This window comes from Lacerta agilis, chromosome 8, assembly GCF_009819535.1.
Source record: "Lacerta agilis isolate rLacAgi1 chromosome 8, rLacAgi1.pri, whole genome shotgun sequence".
NCBI lineage: Eukaryota > Metazoa > Chordata > Lepidosauria > Squamata > Lacertidae > Lacerta > Lacerta agilis.
In genome coordinates this window covers 79,401,888-79,420,795 of record NC_046319.1, presented here as the reverse complement: position 1 = coordinate 79,420,795, position 18,908 = coordinate 79,401,888, and the positions used below count along the sequence as shown (strand labels likewise).

Here is an 18,908-nt window from a genome sequence, read left to right as displayed (position 1 = left end):
ACTGTTGATAATAATAATTGCGATAATTTTATTATTCATAATCCGCCCATCTGGCTGGGTTTAAGGCTTTGAAAAGGCAAAACTGGAGGAAGAATGTTCACAAGGAAAGCAGTCAACAGTCTTCCAAACAAGGCTTGCTGTGGGAGTGTTAGAATCCCAGGTGCTGCTGTTGAGCCCTGTAAGGACGTTCAGTGGTTGCTCATGAGAAATCAGCTGAACGCAGAACTTCTAAAACTAAGTTCTTTATTGTGAAAACTATATACACTGGAGCAAACATTTCAAACGTCCATCTCAACCCTCCACAGAGTCCAGAAATGAACCTTTCCGGTTCTTTGTCCAGCAAAAGAGGCGCGGGATTCTGAACCCCCGTCTCCCCCTTCCACGTCCTTCCTGCCTGCGACCTCAGAGCGTGGGAACCTGACCCCGTTCCCCGCTCTCCCTTCGATGCTCAGGCTCTGTGACCTCTTCAGAGCCCCTGCACCGCCTTCCTGCCTCTAACTCCCCCTCTCCACTGGAGGAATGGTCGCTTCTGGCGGAGGAGGGGGAGGACGAACTGGTGAACAACACAGGTGGTTCTCTGTACTGTAAACGCTCCCGCGACTCTCCCAGTCGTGGGGACTGGGGGTTTCCTGACAAAGCCCCATCAAAAAATCAGAGGATCCTCCCATAGAGATATGTCTTGAATTTCAAGGCAGATAGGATGATCCAAGAGGAAGCCTTACCCAGAGAGTCCAAGATCCCACCATTCTCCTCCATGACTTCCTTGTGCAGAGCTCTCTGGTCAGGATCCAGCAGTGCCCACTCCTCGTCTGTGAAATGGACAGCTACATCTTCAAAGCACACTGGACCCTAAAAGGAAAAGGAAAAGGCTGTCCTCTTTGACAACATCAAGGTGAACTCTTACACATTGCTCTGTTGTCTTCTCCCTCTGAATTGATGTTATGTTTCAATGGGATTCTTCTGCACATTTCATTCTGGACACATTCCCATTTTCCACATGGAAGGATCCCCTTTCTTCTTTCCCTGTGTGCTGCGCTTGTCTGGTGGTGAGGACCCTCATGATGCCCTATAGACAACTTCAAGGTGCACAGGGGGGCAATGACAGGGGCATGAGAGGGGGAAAGCCCCCTTGTGCGACTGATGGGGTGAATCATGGCCACTGTTCGGTATGGTTTGTAAACTGCTTAGAAGCCTATTTGAGGATCCAACCCTTCTTTCCTTGGCAGTTCCTCCCACCTTTCCTGTGTCCAACCCGCCCATGACATCCTCTTTCTCCACATGGCTCCTTCCTCCTACCTGCTCTTGTTCCACAGGGGCAGCGTCCCCTTCGCCACCAAGAAAAGATGGACAAACAGGTCTTGCTGGCATCGTTGTGTCTCCTACAAGAGAAAAAGGTAAGTGCATGCTTCGCTCAGAAGGAAAACTACAGGTGGGCCTTCAGAAAAGTAAGAGTAGCCACGTCAATGTGGACATTTGTACCCATTTCACAGATAAGTTGTGCAAAAACACACCTCCCCTCCTCTGGGCTCTTGGCCCCCTGTGACCTCCACCAAAAGATGAGAATAATTTACGGATTAGTTTCAAAATCCACAAAATGTCATTAAAAGGAGAAAAAACTCCTTCCTCCTTACCCAGTGGCCTTTCTCTGGAGTCCAACCGAGTTCTCTTTACCTGAGACGAATCCGGACCCACTTCTGGAAACCGCTCCTTCCCCTGCAAGAGCAGCAAGCATTCAAAAGAATTAGATTAGAAGTGGAATGGCAAAGGACACCAACACTTTAGGGGTATCGGATATCATTCTTCGGATGCTTTCCAAAAAAAGGATGACAAAATGAGTAGAGAATTGGGGGATACTCTCCCTCAAGTTCGGAGCCCCTTGGGAGTATCCAGAGGAAAGTCTCTCTCACCTGCTTTCTCTCCTCTGCCTGACTCAGGAGGAAACCTTCGGCCAGGGCCACCGCCTGGGAACTGGTCTCTGCTCCACATTCCCTCACCCAGCTCTCCATCTCTGGGGGAAGGACAGTCAGGAACTGCTCCAAGATCACCAGGTCCAGCATCTCAGCTTTCGTGTGGGTTTCTGGTTTCAGCCACTGACGGCAAAGGTGGTAGAGTCGGTTGCAAACCTCTCGGGGTCCTTTGGCCTCCTGGTAGCAAAGCCGTCCGAGATGCTGGCTCTGCACATCTGAGCGGAGGGTGTCCTCCTCACCCAGGATACTTTGGACAGACTTCCCCCAGCATCCTGCATGTCTAAGAGTTTGGATGGAATGAAGTCTTCCTGCTTCAGGCCCAGCTGAGTCTTGCTCATCCATCTCTGTTCTCAGGACACCTCCAACAAATCGAAAGAAGTCCCTACGTCTTCTGCCAAGTTCTGTGTCCTAATGAGAGGTTTTAGCAAATCCTAAAAAGCAAATACATTTTTCTGATATAAAAATAATACACAGTCAGGTGAATAGAAATGTTCCCTGGGCAAGCGAGGATGAGTCTTGCTAGGAACCAAGGCTGGACTGCACCATAACTCAGACTGACTTTTCTTTAAAAAATAAAGGAAAGAAGTCAGAATGGATGAGTCATCTGTACTAAGTGTAACTGGGACCCAAGGCAATTGTGGGGGTTTCTCCCACCCCCAAATGTCAGGGCACATTTCTTTCCCTCTTTCTTTACTCTGAGGGCTAGAACTTTACCTGGCCAACCGTCTTAGGACCAGAGCTTCACCTGGCCAAAGAACAGGTGGGTTGGACCAAATAATTTTTGGCTGGGCCAAAAGACATGTTTTAATCTGCTATGCGAAATTTGGGTGAACATCAAGTAATTGATTGTAATGATGGGGGGGGGAGCTTGTCACAAGAGGAGGGGAGCCCCCTATTCCTCTTCACCAGCCAGAATCACCCTTACCTCTTGGCGTCCCTCATCCCACTCTCCTACCTCTGGGTCTAGATTGCTCTCTACCACAGATTCCCCCCACTCACTAAGCCCCGTTACCTCTTCAGCTTCAGACTCCTCCTCCTCCCAGTCTTCTCCCTCTAACCATTCATCATTGCCCCCAAAAACCTCCCCTGACCCAGAGCTGACTTCCATTGGGGGTTCCCCAGCTTGTCCCCTCACCATTCCTCTGTGCCCACCCAGTCCATGCAGCTCCCTCATTGCATCCTTTATTCTGTTATCACCAGGTTGGGCTCTGCTTTCCTTTTGGGTGAGGACGGTCCAGCCTCCTGTTCTCACTGAGGCCAACCTGGAGCCTCTTTTTAGAAGCCCAACAGCAGGGCTGAAGCTCAGGGGCAACTCTCTCCCCCTGCACTTCCCAGCAGCTGCCATTCAGAAGCATGGCTGCCACCAACTGTGGGGGCCAGGAGCCATAGCTAGCCCTCTGCTCCCCCCTTAATTGCTCTCATCCTCTTCTAAAGCCATCTGGCTTGGTGGTCATCCCTTCCTCCTGTGGGAGGGAGTTCCATGGGTCTACCTGCACACTGCAACATAGGACTTTATTGATTTCTACTTCCAAATGTGTCCATCTGGCTGCCACCTGGGTTAATGAACGTGACTGTTTCCTCAATCCCATCGGGATTCCTTCCTGAGTCAGTGGACCCCCCCCCCCCAAAGGAGGAAGCGGCGGCTTGATACAAAGGAAGAAGAGGGTTGCAGACCTCCTGCTAGTTGCAGCCTCCCTGGTTTTGCAGAGGGGAAGGGGGGGGCAGAACCTCTTGGGGATCCCCCTGCAGGAGCTGAGCTGTCTCCTCGTGGACCCGCCCCCTGCAGCCCTGGGACACCCCCGCCCCACTTCTCCCCAATGCACCCTAAGGCAGAAAAGAGGAGAGACTCACCAGGTCCCTGAAGGGAAACTGAGGCAGCTCCTGCAGAGGAAACGAAAACCCCCTTCCCCCTCTTGCAGGGAGGAACCTGGAAAAGGGGGAGGGGATTTTGCTCGGGAGGACCTCGTCCCTCGCCCTTTATTTACTTTCCTCTCTAGGAATGCAGCTCAGTTCCTTTTAACCCTTGCATGGTGAAGAAAACCAAGCTTACATTCTCTCTCTCTCTCTCTCAGGAGCCACGTGAATTGCAGAAATCAACTCGAATAATGCAGGAGAGCTCAGCTGGTAGAACATGAGTCTCTTTGGGGAACCCTCCTGGCTGCCCTGCACCCTCCGGCGGGGAGCCTCCTCGCTTTATTCCCGGTCCACTCTAGGAATCCAGCCCAGTTCCTTTTAACCCTTGGCGAGACGGGCGCACCCAGCTCCCCTCTCTCCCTCTGCAAAGCATGTCGTGCACCCACGGGGGTCTTATTTGGGGGACCCTCTGGGCTGGTTTCTGAGCTGTCCCCTCCCTTGGAAACAGAAGCAGGAGGAGCACGGAAGGTCCGGAGGGGGGAGAGGCTCTGCAAGGACATCCTCCTGGGGGGCCTTTTCCTCGCCAAGCTCTCCGGGCACCAGCCTGGCTTTCCTTTGGATGCCAACAGCACCCTGAAAGGACTGAGACCTGAACTCTGAGGTCAAACACTGCCTTAAAACCGCACCAGCCTTTTCACAATCCCATTTCCTTCGGACTTACTCTCTTATTTTGACCATAAAGAAGGCTGATCGCCGAAGAACTGATGCTTTTGAATTATGGTGCTGGAGGAGACTCTTGAGAGTCCCATGAACTGCAAGAAGATCAAACCTATCAATTCTTAAGGAAATCAGCCCTGAGTGCTCACTGGAGGGACAGATCCTGAAGCTGAGGCTCCAATACTTTGGCCACCTCATGAGAAGAGAAGACTCCCTGGAAAAGACCCTGATGCTGGGAAAGATGGGGGGCACAAGGAGAAGGGGACAACAGAGGACGAGATGGTTGGACAGTGTTCTCGAAGTTACCAACATGAGTGACCAAACTGTGGGAGTTACAGGTGGGTAGCTGTGTTGGTCTGCCATAGTCGAAACAAAATAGGAAATTCTTTCCAGTAGCACCTTAGAGACCAACTGAGTTTGTTCTTGGTATGAGCTTTCCAAGAACAAACTCAGTTGGTCTCATACCAAGAACAAACTCAGTTGGTCTCTAAGGTGCTACTGGAAAGAATTTCCTATTTTGTTCAAACTGTGGGAGGCAGTGGAAGACAGGCGTGCCTGGCGTGCTCTGGTCCATGGGGTCACGAAGAGTCGGACATGACTAAACAACAACTTTCCCAAATAAAGACAACCCTTCTTGTGATATCTGGAAGCTCTAGATAAACCTACATGGTGATACAAATGTTGTTGTTGTTGTTCAGTCATGTCCGACTCTTCGTGACCCCATGGACCAGAGCACGCCAGGCACACCTATCTTTCACTGCCTCCCACAGTTTGGCCAAACTCATGAAAGTAGCTTCGAGAACACTGTCCAAATAGTTATATGTAAATCTATAATTTGTTTGAAAACTGAAGCTCAAAAAAAGGAAAAACACGCAGCGGAAGGCGTTCAATGTCCAAGGTGTGTTTGAAAACGGAAGCAATTACTTCCGGGTATTTGGCATTCGAAAACCAAAATGTTTGGCTTCCAATACACTCGAAAACCGAGGTTCTACTGTGTATCAAATAAACTTTAGTTCTCTAGTATCCTTCAGATGTCACCATATAACCTTGCTTCTCCTGCCTAACAATCTTTACACCTCCTTGCACACCACACAAATGCAACTCCCTCACCTTGCAAAATGACATTTAGGACCCCCCACAATCCTAGGGGTGTAAGAAATCCAGACTTGCCTTGCATAGGGCTTCCTCCTGCTGTTCCTGCTGCTGCTTTTATAGGGAACCTGGTTGCAACAGAATAAAGGACCATTGCTTAAAGTGGCTTTGCTTTGCTTCTCCTTGATTGGGGTTCACCCATCCTTCTGACCATTGAGGAGCTTGATAGGGTTTCCCAAACCACCAACGTATTTTTACAACCATTTCAATCCCTCACATCAATTGTTGTTTTGTATATGTTTTGTGGGAATGTTTGGGAGTGTGGATGAGTATATATTATTTTATATATATCATCCCAGCTTATGTGAGCAAGCTCCAAACTTAGCAGAATTACATTCCCTTCTAAAACACAGCAGAAAACGGTTGCATAGGCTTGCTAAAGCCTCTATAAGAAATATATATTCCTGGTATATTCCCCTTCTTCCCTCTTAAAAGCAAAGACACAATACAGCACTGATTATTAGATATAATAGAGTTTACTTACAGTCATCCGTGAGTCACAGTACAGGCTAAAAGAGGCAGACAAACTTAGATAAATCTATTTACACGTGGTGAAGCTGCTTCCATAAGCGAACAGGCTTCACCTCTGCTTCTCTCAGCTGAGAGAGAGCATCCTGCTTGTTCAAACGACGAGGCAAAATGGGGAGTCTTCTTTGGGATCTGGTTCCCAGGTAAGACCACACCTACTTCTGGTTCCTGTAACTCAGTCCAGGTAAACAGGAAGTTAAGCCTGGAGGACTGAGTTACCTTCATGTCCTCTCTAGCAGTGTTGGGTTTGGCTGCTCTGCGTTTACATCCCACATGTTTTTCTATCTCTCACTCTGTATGCAAACACTTGTGCAAGGAGTAGAGTGTTTGCTTAACTGCTCAACTTCGAAAATGAAGAGGACAGCACTTGACTTAAGCTTCTCACAGACGAAAGATGGAGACTACTGCCTTTTATGGCAAATGTGCTCTGTGTGTGTTCAGAAGATACCAGGAAGAGCTTCAAGGAGACACTGCCACCATCCTGGTCATGCCGAGGACGACTGGCAATCAGGAATAGAACAGAACAGAAATGTAGAGTAGAAAGGCACCCCAATGAACATATGAAGAAGTGTGCATGCACACGAAAGCTCATACCAAAAACAAACTTAGTTGATCTTTTAAGGTGCTACTGGAAGGATTTTTTATTTTGTTTCGACTATGGCAGACCAACACGGCTACCTACCTGTAACAAATAACATCTAGTCAAACTACTGGCAATGCAAGAATCTCAACTCAATGAGAGATGGCCATCCAACGTCTGATTAAAAATCTCCCAAGAAGGAGAGGACACCACCTTCTGACAGAGTCTGTTCTACTGTTGAACAGTCCTTACTGTCAGAGAGATCTTCCTGAAGTTTAATTAGAACCCCATTCCAGGATCTTTAGGCCACTGGTTCATATCCTAACTTCCACAGCAGGAGAAAAGGAGCACCACCAGTTTGCAACTTCGAGGCACTGAAAGAGGTAGCACTGTGAGCCTCCCTAATCATGCTCTAAAAACCCTTGGCATTTTCAGATCAAGGGTGCTATACAAAGTTAATAGCAATAGAAATAATAAAGTATGTGAATTGTTCGTGTGGTAAGAATTTGCTTCTACATCGCCAGTTTGTTACCCAGGGGAGGGAACACCTGAAACAAAAACTCAGAACCAAGAGAATGAGAGCAATCTCAGCATCCTGCAGGGACCCGGTTTAGGCAAACTATTGCAGTAATGTAGTAATGTACGGAAGTGAGAGCTGGACCATAAAGAAGGCTGATCGCCGTAGAATTGATGCTTTTGAATTGTGGTGCTGGAGGAGACTCTTGAGAGTCCCATGGACTGCAAGAAGATCAAACCTATCCATTCTCAAAGAAATCAGCCCTGAGTGCTCACTAGAAGGACAGATCCTGAAGTTGAGGCTCCAGTACTTTGGCCACCTCATGAGAAGAGAAGACTCCCTGGAAAAGACCCTGATGCTGGGAAAGATGGAGGGCACAAGGAGAAGGGGACAACAGAGGATGAGATGGTTGGACAGTGTTCTCGAAGCTACTAACATGAGTTTGGCCAAACTGCGAGAGGCAGTGAAGGATAGGCGTGCCTGGCGTGCTCTGGTCCATGGGGTCACGAAGAGTCGGACACGACTGAACGACTGAACAACAACAACAAATTGCAATAGGACAGCCTTCCTAACCAGTTGTTCTGCAGAATGGCTAGTTTGAAAAGGCTGCCAGGAGGTACATTAGAAGAAACCTATATACACAACACTAAAGACTTATAAAACATACACAGGGTATGGGACACGTGGCTCCATGCGGGTATGGAATCCTCTGAAATTACCTTGCGGTGTCCCAGAGTGCCCAGGCCATTTGGGTCTCATATGTCAAATGTTTAGACCATTCCCTTGACAACCAGGCCTTCCATGGGACTGTTGACATTCCAATCCCCTTACTTCCCTGGTACCAAAACATGTCCAAGAGCTTCGAGGAGAGATGTGAGTTCACACCCTGATGGTAGTTCAACACCTCCCTCTTTCCCAAAACATCATTTGCCCTTCTGGGGTCAGATAAGGCTGGACGTGGTAGGCAACGAACACATCACAGTTTTACACAGTGCAGGAGAGTGGCATGAGGGTTACAAAACGCAGACCCACTTCTGGGTAAGTAGTCGGAATAGCTATGGGGCACCAGATGTGGCAAAGAACCCAGCTGCAATCCTCACCTCACACTGATTGAAGTCTCCTAAAATGAAAACTCTATATAGTAACTACCATAATTCTCCCCCACAGTGAGTTCTTTCATGGGAAACAAGATGGGCCCTGTGACTGAAGCGCTTTCCACATTCTTGGCATTGAAATATTTTCCACATCTGTGAATTCTTTGATAGCTTGAGAGTTTAGTCTTCTCAATGAAGCTCCTTCCAGATTCCAAGCACTGCTAGGGTTTCTCCCCTGTACAGTGGTACCTCTAGATGTGAACAGGATCCGTTCCGGAGCCCCGTTCGCATCCTGAGCAGTCCACAACCCGCAGCACTGCTTCTGCGCATGCATATGATGTAACTATGTGCCCCTGCGTATGAACGAACTGCCGAACCCGGAAGTAACCCATTCTGGTACTTCCGGGTTCAGTGCGTTTGCAACCCGCGCTGTTCGCATCCCGCAGTGATCATAACACGAGGTATGACTGTATGAATTCTGTGGTGCACAGTAAGCTGGTGGCTGTGACAGAAGCTCTTTCAACATGACAAACACTCATATGGTGTCCCCCCCCCCCCCGGTATGAATTCTCTGATGCGAAGTGAGATTGCTGCTCTTATTGAAGCTCTTTCCACATTCCAAATATTCATAGGGTTTCTCCCCTGTATGAATTCTCTGGTGGACAGTGAGCTGGCTTTTGCTTCTGAATCTCATTCTGCATTCCAAGCACTGATATGGCTTCTCCCCTGTATGAATATTTCGATGGACGGTAAGCTGGCAGACGTGACTGAATCTCTTTCCACATTCCAGACACTTGTAAGTTTTCTCCCCTGTATTAATTCTCTGATGGGAAGTTAAACTGTCCTTTTTTTCAGAGAAGCCATTTTGAGAATTAAAATGTTAAGCAAGGAAGCCATTTTGTTGATCTAGGCCAAGCCCCATACCCAGTAAATACACACAGAGGTCGGCTGATAAAGGTTGCCAAATAAGGACATGGAAGGGTAATATCCAACACACTCTCCTGTCTCTAGGCAGAATCTAATGTTTCTATCTGGAACACACTCTCCAGGAAAAGCAGTTCTTGTCTCCAGGCGGAATCTATTGTATCTATCAGAGTATGTGTATGCTATAACTTTTGATTGGATAAAGACCTGACTCAAGAAATGTATAAAGGGAAGCCTCCCCTGTCGGGAGAGGCCGGACTTCGGAACTTATTCCTCCGTGCCATTCCTTGCTGCTGGCAAACAATTAAAAATTTCTTGCTTTATTTCTCTGTTGCTATGTGGTCATTTGACTGGCCTGACCAATTGCTACACGATGTCCGAGCTGCGTTCGAAAATGGAAGCCATTACTTCCAGGTTTTCGGCATTTAAAAACTGAAACGTTCAGCTTCGAAGACGCTAAAAAACCCGAGGTTCCACTGTATATCAAATAAACTTTATTTGTCTAGTATCCTTTAGATGTCAGTATAAAACCTTGCTTCTCCCGCCTTACAATCAGCGACGGAAATGAGCATGGAAACTTTGTACCAGGGATGCAACATTTTATGGAAACAATGCAATGAGATTCTGTTCCCTCTTTAAATGCATTCCTGCCCTTAGCTCTTCCCTACCCTTGACTTAAGCTTCTCACAGAAGAAAGGAAAATATAAAGTATGTGAATTGCTCGTGTGATCAGAATTTGCTTCTACACCAGGCACCCCCAAACTGAGGCCCTCCAGATGTTTTGGCCTACAACTCCCATGATCCCTAGCTAACAGGACCAGTGGTCAGGGATGATGGGAACCGTTGTCCAAAACATCTGGAAGGCCGAAGTTTGGGGATGCCTGTTCTACACCAACGGTTCGTGACCCAGGGGAGGGAATACCTGAAACAAAGACTCAGAACCAAGAGAATGAGAGCAATCTCAGCATCCTATAGGGACCAGGTTTATTCAAACTATTGTAATAGGACAGCCTTGCTAACCAGTTGTTCAGCAGAACGTCTAGTTTGAAAAGGCTGCAGCATTTTATGGAAACAATGCAATGAGATGCTATTCTCTCTTTAAACACATTCCTGCCCTTAGCTCTTCCCTTCGTCTCCTTCCTTCCATCTTTGAAGACGCTAGACGGGACAGGCCCACTTCCTCCCAGGAAGAAAGAAGTTGGATTAGAGAAGCTCCCATCCCATCGCCAACCCTATCGTTATCCTAAGAAATTGATGGTCATGTCACCAAAGATCATCTTCCACGGGATAGTTGAACATGGGGAACAACTTCAACGCCAAATTGCTCTTATCACTCTGGTCAGTCATGACGTGAAGAAGGTATTAAAACACCTTAGCAAAGGACTTGGAAGTCATAGTTCCTGTATGAAACTGTCCATTTTTCTGAAGCTCTTTCCACTCTCTTGGCACTGATAGGGCTTCTCTCATAGATGAATTCTTTGATGGGCTATAAGACAGCCATTTTGAATGAAGCTCTTTCCACACTCCAAGCACTGATAAGGTTTCTTCCCTGTATGAATTCTTTGATGGGAAGTGAAACTATCCTTTCGACTGAAGCTCTTTCTACATTCTTGGCACTGATAGAGTGCTTCCCCTGTATGGATAATTTGATGGATACTTAGCTGGTGGCTATAACTGAAGCTCTTGCCACACTCTTGGCAGTGATAGGGTTTCTCTCCTGTATGGATTCTCTGATGCGCAGTGAGATTGCTGCTCTTACTGAAGCTCTTTCCACATTCCAAACATTCATAGGGTTTCTCCCCTGTATGAATTCTCTGATGGACAGTGAGATGGCTTTTACTTCTGAATCTCATTCCGCATTCCACGCATGGATAAGGTTTCTCCCCTGTATGAATTCTTTGATGATCAGAGAGATGGTAGCTGTAACGGAAACTCCTTCCACATTCCAAGCACTGATATGGCTTCTCCCCTGTATGAATTCTCTGGTGGACAGTGAGCTTGTGTCTCTGACTGAAGCTCTTTCCACATTCCAAGCACTGATATGGCCTCTCCCTTGTATGAATTCTCTGGTGGTAAGTTAAACTTCCCTTTTGACGGAAGCTCTTTCCACACTCCAAGCACTGATAGGGTTTCTCTCCTGTATGAATTCTTTTATGGGAATCAAGATTACCCCGATGATTGAAGCTCTTTCCACACTCTAGGCAATTAAATAGTTTTTCCCCTGTATGAATTCTCTGATGGACAGTGAGCTTCTTTCTCTGAATGAATCTCTTTCCACACTCCAAGCACTGATAGGGTTTCATCCTGATGGGATTTCTTTGATTTGAAGTGGAATGGGAGCTCTGACTGAAGCTCTCTCTGCACTCGGAATATGGATATGACTTCCCCACTGTGTGGATTTTGTCGTGGTCTCCCTTGTTGTTCAGCTCCAATTCATCACCACCTGCAACTGAGAGAGAAACAGTTGAAGCCTCAGGAAGCAATGGAGCCCCAAAACATAGAGCAGTGCTAATTAAAGCTTGTGACCCAGGAATAACTAAAGGGTGTTAGATGTGAGGTCTTCCTACAGGGTTGGGATGGATTTTGTTTGGCCCAATCATGGGATCTGTGCTATCTCCAATGTCACCCATCTCTTTAGTCAACCAAGGACAGAAAGAAGCAAGAACAGAAACAAAAAAATCTGACAGAAGCTACTTCAACTTCCTGAAGCTCTGGGACACCCCCGCCCCACTTCTCCCCCAATGCACCCTAAGGCAGAAAAGAGAGGAAACTCACCAGGTCCCTGAAGGGAAACTGAGGCAGCTCCTGCAGAGGACACGGAAGCCCCCTTCCCCCTCTTGCTGGGAGGAACCTGGGAAAGGGGGAGGGGCTTTTGCTCGGGAGGACCTAGCCCCCCCTTTATTTCCTGTCCTCTCTAGGAATGCAGCTCAGTTCCTTTTAACCCTTGAAAGGTGGAGCAAACCAAGCTCACATTCTCTCTCTCTGTCTGAGGAGCCCAGGAGGAGCCACGTGAATTGCAGAAATCAGCCCGAAAAAGGCAGGAGAGCTCAGCTGGTAGAACATGAGTCCCCTTGATCTCAGGGTCTTGGGTTCCAGCCCCAGGTTGGGCAAGAGATTCCTACGTGGCTGGGGGTTGGGCTAGATGACTTTGGGGGTCCCTAAGAAGGATGCCTTCGTGGCTGGTTTTCTGCGCTGTTCCTTTGAACCCTTGCAAAGCGGAGCTCCCCAGGCCCCTATCTCTCAGGAGCCACGCAGGCAGAGGGGTCTTCTTTGGGGGAGCCTCCTGGCTGCCCTGCACCCTCCCCTGCAGCCCGGGGACTCCCCCATCTCCCCAAGCCAACCTAAGCGGGAAGAGAAGGGAGACTCACCGGAACCCAGAAGGAGCCATGGAGGCAGCACTTTCTGTCCTCTCTAGGAATCCAGCTCAGTTCCTTTTAATCCTTGGCGAGCCAGGTGCACCCAGCTCCCCCCTCTCTCCCTCTGCAAAGCATGGCCTGCACCCACGAGGGTCTTATTTGGGTGACCCTCCAGCCTGGCTTCTGAGCTGTCCCCTCCCTTGGAAACAGAAGCAGGAGGAGCACGGAAGGTCCGGAGGGGGAGAGGCTCTGCAAGGACATCCTCCTGGCGGGCCTTTTCCTGGCCAAACTCTCCGGGCACCAGCCTGGCTTTCCTTTGGATGCCAACAGCACCCTGAAAGGACTGAGACCTGAACTCTGAGGTCAAACACTGCCTTAAAACCGCACCAGCCTCTTCCCAACCCCATTTCCTTCGGCCTTACTCTCTTATTTTTTCTTCCTAATAAAGCATTTTCCTTTTGATATTTGCTACTTTTCCAAATATAGACAACCCTTCTTGTTATATGTGGAAGCTCTGGATAAACTGTTTGTATTACCATGTAGAACTACAATCCGAAAAACATTCGAAAACAGAGACGCAAAAGTGAAAATGGAAAAACACACAGCGAAAATGGAAGCAATTACTTCCAGGTTTTTGGCATTCAAAAACTGAACGTTCAGCTTCGAAGACAATAAAAAATTGAGGTTCCGCTGTATATCAAATAAACTTTATTTGTCTAGTATCCTTTAAATGTCAGTATATAGCCTTGCTTCTCCCACCTTACAATCAGCGACGGAAATGAGGATGGAAACTTTGCACCTGGGATTCAACATTTTATTGAAACAATGCAATGAGATTCTGTTCCCTCTTTAAACACATTCCTGCCCTTAGCTCTTCCCTTCCCTTGACTTAAGCTTCTCACAGAAGAAAGGAAAATATAAAGTATGTGAATTGTTCATGTGGTAAGAATTCGCTTCTACATCACCAGTTCATGGCCCAGGGGAGGGTATACCTGAAACAAAAACTCAGAAGCAAGAGAATGAGAACAATCTCAGCATCCTGCAGGGACATGGTTTATTCAAACTATTGCAATAGGAAAGTCTTGATAACCAGTTGTTCAGCAGAACGGCTAGTTTGAAAAGGCAGCGAGGAGGCACGTTAGAAGACACTTATATACACAACACTAAAGACTTATAAAACATCCAAAAAGGTCACAGATCATGGGACATGTGGCTCCAATGCTGGTATGGACTCCTCTGAAATTACCTTGCAGTGTCCCAGAGTGCCCAGGCCATTTGGGTCTCATATATCACATGTTTAGACCATTCCCTTGGCAACCAGGCCTTCCATGGGACTGTTGACATTCCAATTCCCTATCCCTGGTACCAAAACATGTCAAAGAGCTTTGAGGAGAGATGTGAGTTCACACCCTGATGGTATCTCAACACCTCCCTCTTTCCCGAAACATCTTTTGCCTTCTGGGGTCAGATAAGGCTGGAAGTGGTAGCCAACCTACACATCACAGCTTTACACAGTTCAGGAGAATGGCATGAGGGTTACAAAACACAGACCCATAAAAATAAAGCCTAATACATTCTATCAAACAGGCTAAATGCAATTAATAGTAGGAGAAAATCAAAATCTATAATATTTAATATTCAATTAAGTATCACAATTTTTATACCAAGTCCTTCCAAGGAAAGTTGAACATGGAAGGCAACTTCATCAGTGTCGCCCAATCGCTCTTATCACTCTGTTCAGTCATGATGTGAAGAAGGTATTAAACACCCTGGCCTAGGACTTGGAAGTCACAGTTCTGGGTAAGTAGTAGCAATAGCTATGGGGCACCAGATGCGGCAAGGAACCCAGCTGAAATCCTCACCTCACACTGATTGAAGTCTCCTAAAATTAAAACTGTATATAGTAACTACCATAATTCTCCCCCATAGTGAGTTCTTTGATGGGAAGCGAGGCGGGCCCTGTGAATGAAGCGCTTTCCACATTCTTGGCACTGAAATATTTTCCACCGCTGTGCATTTTTTGATGGATCATCGGTTTAATCTTCTCAATGAAACTCCTTCCAGATTCCAAGCACTGATATGGCTTCTCCCCGGTATGAATTATGTGGTGCACAGTAAGCTGGTGGCTATGACGGAAGCTCTTCCAACATGACAAACACTCATATGGTTTCACCCCCCTGTATGAATCCTCCGATGCAAAGTGACATTGCTGGTGTAATGGAAGCTCCTTCCACATTCCAAGCACTGATATGGCTTCTCCCCTGTATGAAACTCTCCATTTTTTTGGAAGCTCTTTCCACACTCTTAGCACTGATTGAGTGCCTCCCCTGTATGAATATTTTGATGGACACTTAGCTGGTGGCTGTAATTGAAGCTCTTGCCACACTCTTGGCAGTGATAGGGTTTCTCTCCTGTATGAATTCTCTGATGTGCAGTGAGATTGCTGCTCTTATTGAAGCTCTTTCCACATTCCAAACATTCATAGGGTTTCTCCCCTGTATGAATTCTTTGATGGACAGTGAGGAGGCTGCTGTAACGGAAACTCCTTCCACACTCCAAGCACTGATATGGCTTCTCCCCTGTATGAATTCTCTGATGGGAAGTTAAATTGTCCTTTTTTCTGAAGCTCTTTCCACACTCTTGGCACTGAAAGGGTTTCTCTCCTGTATGAATTCTTTTATGGGAAGCGAGATTGCCCCCATTATTGAAGCTCTTCCCACACTCTAGGCATGTATAGGGTTTTTCCCTTGTATGAATTCTCTGATGGGAAGTTAAACTGTCTTTTTTTCTGAAGCTCTTTCCACACTCTTGGCAATGATAGGGTTTCTCCCCTGTATGAATTCTCTGATGGGAAGTTAAACTCTCCTTTTTTCTGAAGCTCTTTCCACACTCTTGGCACCAAAAGAGTTTCTCTCCTCTATGAATTTTTTTATGGGCAGCGAGATTTCCCCCATTACTGAAGCTCTTTCCACACTCTTGGCACTGATAAGGTTTCTCCCCTGTATGAATTCTCTGATGGACAGTGAGCTTGTTTCTCTGACTGAAGCTCTTTCCACACTCTTGGCACTGATAAGGTTTCTTCTCAAGGGGATTTCTTTGATTTGAAGTGGAATGGGAGCTCGGACTGAAGCTCTCTCTGCACTCGGAATATGGATATAACTTTCCCACTGTGTGGATTTTGTCATGGTCTCCCTCGTTGTTCAGCTCCACATCATCACCACCTGCAAATGAGAGGGAAACGGATTACAGCCTCAGGAAGCAAAGGAGCCCCAAATCATGGAGCAGTGCTAATTAATGCTTGTGACCCAGGAATAACTAAAGGGAGTTGGATGTGAGGTCTTCCTACAGGGTTCACTGCCTGAGATCCTAAAAGCCTGGTTATTTTCTGCGATGGATTTTGTTTGGCCCAATCATGGGATCTGTGCCATCTCCAATGTCACCCGTCTCTTTAGTCAACCAAGGACAGAAAGAAGCAAGAACAGAAACAAAAAATCTGACAGAAGCTACTTCAACTTCCTGAATCACTTTGAAGCCTACATTGAAGATGGCCTTGTACGGTTTAGAGGAGCCTGACAAAAATACGGAGGGGTATATTATCTCCCCCAGAGGTCTTTGGCTGAGCTCCTTTCCCCCCGCTCAGCACCCTGCGTCTCTGGGGGCCCTGGCCCTATGAGGGGAAGGAGAGGGGTCAGCCTTCCTCCTCCTCCTCCTCCTCCTTTGCATCTGGCCAGATGTTTCCCAGCCCTGCAGGAGTCATGGCTGCTTTCCTGAGGCCCTTCCTCTGCTGCTGCCCCTGGTGAAGAGGCCCTGATGGGATGCTGTGGGGCTGCAGACAGGCCAGCCCTTCAAGAGCAAAAGGAGAGGGATAGACATGATGATACTGATAATAAATTAGGAATATTTAATGATTGTGTAAGTAAAAATTGCAATTGTTTTACAGTATTGGATTTATTGTAACAAATGTATCAAGAGATGAATTTTTAAAGGTATTTTGCTTTCTCAAACTCCCAGGAATTAATTTAAAAGGGAAGCTTATACGGGGTGAGGCTGCTTCAAAATTGGATTTATTTTATATATAGAGAAGCAAGAATGTCATCTAATAAAAAAGGTCAACTTCAGACGACAATACCAGCAATGAGGGCAAGAAGGCTGTTGGTGGTAGAACTGGATCCTAATGCAGATATCAGAGAGCTAATAATAAATATGAAAAAATCAATTAATTAAAAATTGGACAATATGAGTGTCAAGATAGAACAAAATTACAAGTTAATTATGGAATTGTCAAGCCAGATGAAAGATCTTACAATTAAAAATATGGAGACAGAAAAAGCGGTGGTGGATTTAAAAACAAAAATGACTAAACATGAGGAAACTTTGAAAGAGAATACAAAAAAATTATAACAGGAAAATAAGGATTTGAGGAAAAGCCAAGATATTACAAATAGCGAAATGACTGAGATGAAAAAGATACAGGAAGATATGCTAGACCAAATAGCTACTCTGGAGATGTATCAAAGAGAACTGATTTTGAAATTTTGAGGTGTACCAGAGACATAGGACGAGGACATAATGAGTAAATTAATAAAAGAAATATCTAAATGGCTTGGAGTGAGTGAAGACATGCTCTTAGATGTAGATAAAATTTTCAGTATGAGACCGGATGCGAAAAGACAATATAGGGGTCCAAGGGATTGCTTGTTAATCCTAAACTCAAGACTGCTAAGAGATAAAATATTGCAAAAAAGGAAGGCTGATTATTGATGGTCATAATGTATTGATTTATAAGGAGATACCAAAACGTTTTTTGGAAAAAAGAGGTAATTGTAAGATATTGATGGACATTTTGAAGGCAAAAGGTATTATGTTTAAATGGTTGTTTCCAGAAGGAGTGGCATTCACATTCAAAGATAGGAGAAGGAATATAAGATTAGTGGATGAGATGGAGAAATTTAAAAGGTCTTACAAGGAGAGAGAAGAAGAAGAACAGAGAGGAGCAGAGGGAAAGACAGATAGTTTGATAGAAGTGATGCGAGCACAAGGAATAGAAAGGGGGGAAGCTGTAATAGCGAAATTTTTGGTATGGATATTGTTTTTCTCTCTTCTGTCAAAACTGTAATTTTAAAATATTCCTTACAATAATTAAAGGTGTGTAAGATTTCTAATATTAGCGAATAAAGCAAATGAATTTGAGTATAATTTCCTGGAATGTTAATGGTTTAAATCAGTGTTTTTCGACCTTTTTGGGGCAAAGGCACACTTGTTTCATGAAAAAAATCACGAGGCACACCACCATTAGAAAATGTTTAAAAATGTTAAAAAATTTAACTCTCTGCCTATATTGACTATATATAAAGTAATTTTTCAATTTTTCCCACGGCACACCAGGTAACATCTCGCGGCACACTAGTGTGCCGCGGAACAGTGGTTGAAAAACACTGGTTTAAATGATAAAAAAGAAATAAGATAGAACAGGTATTAAAAAAGAGAAAATGGGACGTAATGTGTTTACAGGATTCGCATATTGTGCAAAAACATGAAAGAATATTGATCAATAAAAGATTGGGGGAAGAATATACAGTGGTGCCCCGCTAGACGAATGCCTCGCTCGACGAATGCCTCGCTAGATGAAAGGCATTCGCTAGTGGAAGGCTGCCCCGCAAGACGAAAAAGTCTATGGGGCTGCCTCGCAAGACGAAAAAACTTTTTTTTTGTCGCGAAAACCGCTACTTGCATTGGTGCTTCGCTAGACGAAAAAAACGCTAGACGAAGATACTTGCAGAACGAATTATTTTCGTCTAGTGAGGCACCACTGTAAGGTTAAAAAAGGAGGGATTGTTATGTATATAAACCCAAAATTGGAAGCAGAATTTAAATTCAAAGATGAGGAGGGACGAATATTGGGAGTACAGATGATTAAAGATAAGAATAAAATTTTGTTAGTAGGAGTAAATGACCCAAATGGAAATCAAGGTGGCTTCTTTAAAAAATTACGAAAGAAATTAGAATATTATAGCAATGAATATTTAGTTATGGGTAATTGGAATGGTGTGACATCATTGGAGAGGGACAGATCAAAGAGAAATGCCAAACAAAAATCAGGAAGGCTACCTGCCACCTTTTTCCAGTTAGTGGAAGACTATAATTTAAAAGATGTGTGGAGAGAAAGTAATGAGAAAACGAGACAATATACTTTTTATTCAGAAGCCAGAAACTCATTTA

General features: G+C 45.8%; 2 protein-coding genes and 1 long non-coding RNA gene across 4 annotated transcripts in view; all 3 read right to left on the bottom strand.

The window, feature by feature from the left end:
- LOC117051818 (zinc finger protein 850-like) overlaps positions 1 to 18,908 on the bottom strand; it is an 87,183-nt gene that overhangs the window by 3,653 nt on the left and 64,622 nt on the right. The window lies entirely within an intron of this gene.
- Positions 704 to 1,698, bottom strand: LOC117051824. Its single transcript, XR_004427211.1, has 3 exons — positions 1,632 to 1,698; positions 1,297 to 1,379; positions 704 to 849 (listed from the first exon to the last, which is right to left on the bottom strand). It is a non-coding gene; the product is annotated as an uncharacterized LOC117051824 (long non-coding RNA).
- Positions 10,318 to 11,972, bottom strand: ZNF570 (zinc finger protein 570). Its single transcript, XM_033158504.1, is given in 1 exon segment — positions 10,318 to 11,972. A coding segment is annotated over 1 exon segment (912 nt). The 5' UTR covers positions 11,637 to 11,972; the 3' UTR covers positions 10,318 to 10,724.